At 46.1% G+C, this 9,294-nt stretch overlaps 1 protein-coding gene across 1 annotated transcript in view; it reads left to right on the top strand.

Annotated features, from left to right (window-relative positions):
• Positions 1-961: 961 nt before the first annotated feature.
• FBP1 (fructose-bisphosphatase 1) overlaps positions 962-9,294 on the top strand; it is a 26,257-nt gene continuing 17,924 nt past the window's right edge. Inside the window, exon 1 of the mRNA XM_019668809.1 lies at positions 962-1,286. Coding sequence (XP_019524354.1) covers positions 1,117-1,286 — 170 coding nt within the window. The 5' untranslated portion in view covers positions 962-1,116. The remainder of the gene's footprint in view (positions 1,287-9,294) is intronic.

Here is a 9,294-nt window from a genome sequence, read left to right as displayed (position 1 = left end):
TTCAGGCTCTATCCCCAGTGCATAGGACAGTGCCTGTCACATAGTAGGTGCTCAATAAATACCGTTCCATGAATCAGTGCCCGAACCGCCTTAGGACAACAGCACTGTGGCCACAAAGTGATGGTCAGGATATGGGCTACTGAGCCACTGGCCTCAGTGTAGTATCTTGGAGACACTTCCCTGTGTCTGCCACTGTTTTCTCTGCAAAACGCAGATACTGGAAACTAAGGTCTCCCCAGTTGCTCTAGAATTACAGGAATCTTGAGAAGAGGCCTGAACTAAGGATCCAGGCATGGACCATCAGACAGGTGAGGGACAGGGAAATCCTCTTCTCCTGAGGTTGCCAGAAGAGCCAGCTGACAGGCCAAACAGGGATGGACAGGACACAGAGCAGGGGGNCCCATAGAGGGCGGTTGGTGCCATCCCTCCTATTCACAGTGGCCAATATGGAAGCTCCTTCCAAATGAGGCTAGCCTTCCTAACCTACTGGGCTCGGTTCAAGATGGGTATCTCAACGGGCAGGAAGAGATGGTTATAAGGGTGGGGGAGGTGGCGACCGCAGAGAAGGGAACGGCAGCTGTCAGAGCCTCTGCAGTTACCAGCTGTTCTACACTGAAGTTATGTAACCTTCCGAACTTCCGTGTTATGTTGGGGGGAAATCGTGTACTACCTCCGTGACTGGTCATTGCAGGGACTGACAGTGATAATGCAGGTGGCCCACAGGAACGGTCCACAATGCTAGTGGCCGTCCTCAGGAGCGCGGAGGCTGGCTGGGCGACAACGGAGGAAGTGGAGGTGGCGGCGAGGGCCGGAGGTGGGGACAGAGAGGCTGGAGGAGGAAGGAAGATGAGAAAAAGTTCCGGACGTCCTGTGGGATGGAGGGGGCGCGGCGCACGTTGGAGGGGGCGGGGCCGGGCGCGGAGGTGTTGCGGGGGCGGGGACTTTGACCTGGCGCCTATAGGCTTCCCCAGAACACACCGGCGGGGATCTGTCTTGTGCCAGTTGCGCTCTGAGCAGTGCTGACCCTCTGCCGCAGTGGTCTGTCCTTCCACCGCGTACTCGCTGCCTCGTCCCTGTCTGCACCTGCCGCCCAGCGCGCAACAGCCCGGCTCCAGCATGACGGACCAGGCGGCCTTCGATACGAATATCGTTACCCTGACCCGCTTTGTCATGGAAGAGGGCAGGAAGGCCCGCGGCACCGGCGAGATGACCCAGCTGCTCAACTCTCTCTGTACCGCGGTCAAAGCCATCTCCACCGCCGTGCGCAAGGCCGGCATCGCGAACCTGTGAGTCAAGCCTCATATCGCCAAGCCTCATCCTGTTTGTCTGTCCGGCTGGGATGTCTGGTCTTCTGGCACTCCTGCTGTCAGCCTGTCTGTCTCTGTGACAGCTGAGAATCAGCCTCTCTCTCCCTCCCTCCTCTCTCCTCTTTCTCTCACAGGTTTGCCCAGCTGCACGCAAGGCTCTCCCTTGAGCTTGGAGGTGCCCACACCTGCCTCCATCCTGCAGCCCTCTCCCCTGGGCTGAGCAGCCCGCCTCGGCATCGCAGCCTCCTCCTGGTGAAGCTGACTGGTGAGGTGGGCCCCTGGCCTGCTAGCCATACCCATTCTAGCCTCATACAAAAAGTGCTGGCGCGGTGACTTCTTTTCTCTTTCTTTTTTTGACCTCCTTCATTCCCTATGAAATTGGGGGTTCCAAGTAGGGTTTCTAATCTAGCATCTCCGTGAGCCTAAATAAGTCCTGTTAGGAGCCAGGGAACTCCCAGGCAGGCTGAAAGGAAGCCTGCACTCCCAGAGCTCTCAGGAGCAGCAGTGCTGTGTGCAAAGGGTGCAGGAGGTCTTGGTGGGGCCTGACACTATGCATTTCTAAGAAGTTCTTCTGTGGTAGGTGGTGCCCATACTGCAGGTCTGCAGATCACCTAGCATGTAGCAGAGGAATCACAGGACATGGGGATTCAAAGGGCACATTCTTGTGAGGCTTTTGTAAGTAACACAAACACCCTTTGGTTTACTCTGGTGTGCACAAGTTTTTTTTTTGTATTTATTTGGTCCTCAGTTTAGTTGAAGGGTAACTGGATTTTCAAATTGCCCCCACTCCTTTCTAACATTTCCCACTCGGGGACACTATAAAAATTGTGCATTATGTTCATGGCTGATGTGAAAAATTATAACTTCTGCAATCTGGTTTCTTTTACTGGTAAGCTATTTGACTTTGGTCCCACAGCATGGGTTGATGGAGTTGACTCTTAAAAAGGAGTTTATGGTCATATTTATTTTCAGATGTCAAGCAGGGATAGGCCTAGCTAGCTAGGGGAGGAATTGGAACAGGTATGTTAGGAAGGTGGTGACTCCATCACTATTTTACCTATGGCCCCTCTTAATAATGCATTTCTAAGGAACTGTTGCTTTAGGAAACACAGTCAGTTAAACTCTTGACATTTAATTTACAGCAAGCAGAGGTGGCCTCACAGCTTTGCCTATGTCTGAGAACCAGGGGGCTTTTTAAAAAAAGAGTGCTTGTCACTTCCTGTATTATTTTTAAAATGTGTCAATACCTTTCACAACTCCAATGAAACTTGGCAATATAAGATCTGCTTTGAGGTGTATCTTTCCCACCTTTTAAGAAACCTCAGATAATGGGGTCTTATTGGGACTGTGAGGCCCTTAGTGATAGTGGAACCTGGACAAAGGGTACTCACTTAGGCTATGTAAAATACATATTTGTAGACTAGATAGTTGTGAATACCAGATTTTAAAAAATACTGTTGTTGTTATCATTATAAACTGCTTAATACGTTGTACTTATTGGCAAAAATTCAAGATGCTCAGAAGAACACAGAGGGAAAGATGAAACTCACCTCTATCCATTCCCTGGGGTGTCCTCCATGAATACTTTACTGGTTATTTTCTTAGATCCTTCTTTATACTCATCTAAGTTTATACATGGATATGTATTTACATATGTCCATATGTAAATAGCAAACAAAATGGGATCACACTTAACATTTTCTTCTGCAGTTTGCTTTCTTCATTCAACCGTCTATAATGACCATCCTTCAATGTCAGAACATATAAACCCACCTCCTTTGTTTTAACTGCTGCCTAGTGTTCCACTGCATGGACACTTAAATACTTAAGTACTCCTGTGGTAAAATAAGAGTTTGGTGTCTCAGTATGACATGCACTCGGAGTGGCAGCAATAAGACAAGATCTCAAGTCAGGGCTCCAAATTACATGCATTATTGGCTTTGATGTTCTTGATGAAAAGGCTAGAATGCCTGCAAATAGCTTGTTAGTGCTGAACACTTCCCCTAGAGGGTCATGTTCCCAGAATGACAAGATGATTGCCGATTTGCAGGAATCTCACAGGAACCAGTTTATGGTGCTCAACCATGGATGTCTCATCAGGGAAACATCAGGAGTTTCAAGCCCAGAGCACAGCTGGAGCACTCGTTCTATCTCTTCCTCTCTCTGTGTCAACTAGTAGTTGCTCTTTAGCCACTTTTCTTATTCCTAATAAGATATTCGTAGAATCATAGCATTTTAAGCTGAAAGCCTCATAATTCACCTGGTCCCACATCTCTTTGTACAGATGAGGACCACGAGGCCAGGAAAGACAAGATGACATGGCCTGTGCCCATGCTGGGTTCTTTCACCAAACCACACACCTCTTCCTTTATTTTTTAGAAATCAGTTAAAGCTGACCCAACTCTAGATCTCACCTATTGATTGCATTTTTGATGTGATTTAAGATTTGTATCACAAAAAGCCATTGTCTTAGAGCCAACCTGTTCTTAAAGCAGCGGTTCTCAACCTTCCTAATGCTGTGACCCCTTAATACAGTTCCTCATGTTGTGGTGACGCCCAACCATAAAATTATTTTCGTTGCTACTCTATAACTGTAATTTTGCTACTGTTATGAATCATAATGTAAATATCTTTTTGTTTTCCAATGGTCTTAGGCGACCCCTGTGAAAGGGTCGTTCTACCCCCAAAGGGGTCGTGACCCACAGGTTGAGAACCGCTGTCTTAAAGCCTTATCTCTGTGTTTCTGCTCCTCGGTCTACTCTCAGAAGAGATGGAGGTTGGCCAGGCTGCTGTTCTCTCATGAGACCAGTAGGCAGCCTGCAGGTGGATCTGATGGATTCATGATTCAAATTCCAGTGTCTCCCACTTCTCTGTTTCCATTCTTTTGGGAGAAAGTGGTGCACCAGTGATCAGGCTTTTGCTTGAGGCCTGTTCAGTTGATTCCTTTTGTACATGTTTCCAAATCACTGTTTGAAGAATACAGAGTTCTAGAAAAGTCTGAGAGATGAGAATGACACAGAAGTTATACTATAGGAAATATACTATAAGTATAGAATTAGTTTTGAAACACAATAGAGATTCTGAAAGATGCTTTCATAGAGGTGCCAAAATTACAAAGTGAATGCACAGGATTGTGGAGGTTCAAGATGGGTATCTCAACGGGCAGGAAGAGATGGTTATAAGGCTTGTGGGCTGGAGAGCATTTCAGGTTGGCCCGTCATGTCAGGAAAGGTGCCAGGTGATAAAATGTTTCTGGAAAAGTTGTTCATTCAGTTTGATTGAAGCATGGTGCACATGTTGGAGTATTTGTGGATGTTGCATTGTGGGTACATGGGGAACATCAAATGGCAAGGGTGACTACTTTATATTTTGGGAGGTGTGCAGAGGAGACTGTAAAGGTTTTTGAGTAGGGTAGTGCCATGATTAGAGATTAATCTGGGGAAGATATGACTGGAAATGCAGAGTTGGAAAAGGGAAAGCTAAGACATGGGGAAAACCAACTGAAAAGGAGAGAGGTGAGGAAAACAGCAACCAGAGCTAGAGCAATAGCGGGGAGGAGAGAGAGGTCCTGGGAGAAGTCTGAGTGTGGAGGGAATGAAAGGGCAGTTTCTCAAAGAGTGAGTCCTAGCAATTGAGAGCAGGGCCCTGCCATTCAAAACAAAGAGTTCCAAAGGAGGAGCAGCTTTTTTGAGGCTGAGGAAGGGTGATAAGATGATTCCAACATTTTGGAAACATTGAACTTGAGGTGTTAGAGGGCTATCCAGTTGGAAATGTGGTCCAGACTGCAGTTGGACATGCCAGCCTGGAATTTGGGCATGAAGCACTGACTAAAGATTTGGCCACTGGATTTTGGTCTAGTCTGCCCTGAGACAGACAGGAGGAGTTGAAAATCAGGACTGGATGGAACAGAACAGGCCCATGCACTGCTTAAAAACACACTTCCGAGAGAGATGGAGCTAGGCTCAAATTCCTGGCTCTGCTATTTCATTTCTGTGAGGATTTGGGCAATTGCTGTAATCGCTCTAAGACTCAGTTTCTCCACTTGTAAGACAGAGACAACTGTCTTTTTCAACCTTAAAGTGTTGTGTGTCGATGAACCGGGGTCATTAAATGGGTACCAACATTACCATTGTTTTCCTAGGCTGAAGATTATTATTATTTTTTTTTGTAAACTGATTTCTTTTTATTTTGCTTTTCATCCCTTAGTAGTTGCCCACATGCATATCAGCCGGCACATATTTCAGGCTAGAACATTATATATGAAAACAATGTTGCACCCACAGATTGCTTACAATAAACTTCCCATCATGCTCAAGTGGTGTCCAGGGAGTTGCTTTTATATATGGGGTCTTCTCAGTTTTGATGGAAGAAAATAATAAATAACCTAAGTTTTAATTCTGGAATTACAGGTCAGTTAATAAATGCTTAAGTTTATCTTCAAATTTGCAGAGTTTATGACATTAAACTTGTGGGAACTTTATCAGATTTATTTTATATTTCTTGAATTATCTTCTCCATATTTCCAAAGACTAGATTGTGACTTCCTTTCCCTCCCAGAAGCACAGCCAGCCATACTCCATCCTATCGGCCCATTTTGGCTGGCTTGAACTCAGGCAAAGGTTGGAGTTTGTGACCTTTCGAAGCTACTCGCATTGGTGCTTCTCATTCAACATATTTCTGATCTGACCCTTGGATGTCCCTGTTTGGCAAACAGTTGGTCATTTACCTCAGAATCAATTAATAACAAGTCAGTGTCACCTTGGACTTTAGTAATAAAGATTAAATAATATTCTGCCTCCCTCTTTTTTAGGTTGGGTGTTCTGAAAATGAGCTTTCCCACTTGGTTCTTTTGTGTGCTGTCTGTAAAGGACTGCCTGCTTCATGCTGTCATGGTTTTCATGCTGACATCAGGAGGAAATGGTCTGAAGTTAGCAAATCAAAGACATTATTGAGATTTCTTCCCTAAGTGTGACCCTGGCTCTGATCCTTATGTCTGGGGCTGTGCTTCAGAAATCATAAATCAGACTCTGTAGCTGGAAATGGCTCACTCCACTCTAGAAACCATATGCCAATTTAAAAATAATGTTAATATTTAACCCAAACTTCTAAGGATTTTAAAATACTGACCAAATTAACCTATTCTTCTAGGAGTTCCCCATCATATGAATTAAAATAACTTAGTTTTTTCAGATTTTCAGTGAGGTTTACAGTAAAAGTAAGAGATATACTAGACACATTTTCAAATTGATTTTTGCTGCTCAAACTCTAGGAAGAGAACTTTTGTGTCTCTAGGGGTTTAAAAAGGAACAGCCACAGGGGTTTAAACCCTAACAGGATCATCCCACAGCCCCAGTCTACTTGGGCTGCAAAGCCAGCTAATTTGAATAAAATGGAAATTAAATGTCTTCAGCATCTCAAATGAAATAATATCCCCAATAAGACTTTAGTCAGAAATGAACTCATAGCACTTTCTTCTATTGTCAGTTACCTGTGACACGGTTGGGCACTGGCTGTCTTCCCAGGAGTTGCCTGCAAAACTGGTTTAGAAGTTGTGGTTTCCCTTCCCTTCATAGCCAGCATTTCCTTAGTGGGTGCCTGGGGTGCTTCATTAAGAACAGTGATGACTGCCATTAGGCGGCTGTGAACCAGGTACATCACATGGATCCGTCCTCATTCTTACAAAGCCTGGAAACAGAAACAATCCATCAGGGTGTTGAGATACCTTGATACATAATCAGGGAAAGGAAAAGGCCGAATCAGGACTCAGGTCTGTGGTGCTGTGTTCTTGCCAAGACCCGCCTTGCTTCTCAGCATGGTTGTATGACCAAGGGAATTAGGGATGGGAATGGGATGAGAAAGGCTCTCTTGCTCGCTTTCCAGGCTCTGTTCTAGCCCTTTACCTATATCAACTCATTTCCTGCCCCTCTATATATACTATGACATAGATATACTAATTTCCTATCTTACAGATGAAGAACCAAAAGGTAGAGATATTAAGTGATTTGCTCACAGTTGCTTAACATGTAGCGGGCAGAGCTGGGATTTGGACCCCAGGGATCTAGAGTCCCAGCTCATAGAGTTAAAGCCCATGATGTTGCCTTCCCCTCTGTGATAACTTGCGTTTAGGGAAAGCTTCCTTGGTGGATCAAGGCACTGGCTCAGTCAAAATTGAGGTCCCTGTCTCTGCTTGGTCAGTGCCCAACTGCTACTGACTGCTTTTCTGCATGGCGTGGGGAAGGCAACTAAGATGAGAGGTTTACACCTTGTTCAGGTCGACCTCTTTCTTCAACCTTTCGAGTTGTTCTGTTTCTCCATTGATTGTAAGGCATAGTTGGCCTCTGGACGGCTCTTTTGACAGGGTTGTAGGTTGGTTTCTCCATGTCCCTGCAGCCTCATTTGCTGCCTGCTTCTGGACCCAGCAACAGCACATTGGGAACTGATCTAAGAATGAGCCAGGTAGTGTGTGAAAGATATTGCTCAAGTCCCATAGAGGGCGGTTGGTGCCATCCCTCCTATTCACAGTGGCCAATATGGAAGCTCCTTCCAAACGAGGCTAGCCTTCCTAACCTACTGGGCTCTCCCAGAGTCTGCCTACAAGTCAGTTGATTCATTTTCTAAGCCTGGGTTCAACCGGCCCAGCAAAGGCTAGTTGTGTCACCAAGAGCTGAGGCCCATGCCTGCTGTTGTTTCTGTAGGTGGTTACACCACTTCTCTGAGTGGCTATTGGAACATATGGTAAAAGCTCTTGTTCATGAATCTTTTGGGGCCTTTGAGGAATGATGACTGGTCAGAATGTAGACGCTTATTGTTTCTAAGGGAGTTTCTGAAAACTTGTGGAGAAAATAAACTCCATGTGTTCTTCAGCTAATTAGTTCTTTGAGGATATTTCTGAGGGATTTTTCCCTTTGTCAAAGGCAGGGAAGCCTTGCCTGCTTCTGGCTTTTCATTGACCTGTGGAAGTAAATTCCCTGGCACATTTGCTGCCTTCTGAGGGCCTCTCAGAGGAGTGTGGGGAGAAGCCTGACTGAGCACTTGTCTAGCTTGACTCATCATGACTGAGCAGAAATGCAGGGCTGCGTGAGAAATGTGAGTTACTTCATGAGCTGTCATGCAAAGCAAAGACTGCCCGATAATAGGATATAAACTCAGATAGATATCCTTATTATTGACATGGCAGCCTGGGAACTCATTCTTTTGAACACTGTTTCTACCTTAAAATCACTTTCCTGTGCTTTCACAAAGACTTTCCTAACACCAGGTCTCACCATGAGATGTCCCAGAAAAATTATAAAGTGCCTGAATTTTGAGTTGGAGGGGCCCAGAATAATCTGTCTCCTTGGTTTTTTTTTTTAATGCTTCACAAGAAGCTAGAGGATAGTTGGAGAAGGGTCCTTCTGGTTACAGCAGAAGATGGACCCTCAATGGGGGGGAGAGGTTAAAGAGAAGGAAGGGGTGGGCAACCACCTAACCTTGCAGAGAGGTGGAGCCCAAGAAGTGGTCAATTGTGATGAGTTGGCAGTGAAGAAGGTCATTTCGGTGCCAGCCATGGTGACACCGCATTTTATTTGCCCTACCCAACTCCCATGATAAACAGGTGGTGCTACCCTGTGTGACCCGAGGGCAGGAGCCACCTTAGAATCCTGGAGCAGCAGTAAGGAACACAGCTGGTAGCGCTGACACTGACGGTAACCTCTCATAGTCCACGGAGTGATCTGGGGCCGTAGGACTTGCTTCTCACATCCACTTGACCAGCTGCTGAGTGTGCAATTTAGGTAATGCAGTCCAGGACATCAGAAACTCTCCCACTTCCACTCAGTCCCATGAAACAAATGATGGGGACTCTGCTTTTGGGACATAGTCACAGGGAAGCCAGTCTGTCCTTGGCCGGTGGGGCTGGCCCAGGAGCACCACCAACCAGAGCTGGCCGTGCAGGCCCTCTCCTCTGTCTCCTCGTCTCGTATTCCAGAGCTCCCTGGATCCAGGCATC

The sequence above is a fragment of the Hipposideros armiger genome, unplaced genomic scaffold (assembly GCF_001890085.2).
Source record: "Hipposideros armiger isolate ML-2016 unplaced genomic scaffold, ASM189008v1 scaffold_539, whole genome shotgun sequence".
Classification (NCBI taxonomy): domain Eukaryota; kingdom Metazoa; phylum Chordata; class Mammalia; order Chiroptera; family Hipposideridae; genus Hipposideros; species Hipposideros armiger.
This window is presented reverse-complemented; position numbering and strand designations above follow the sequence as displayed.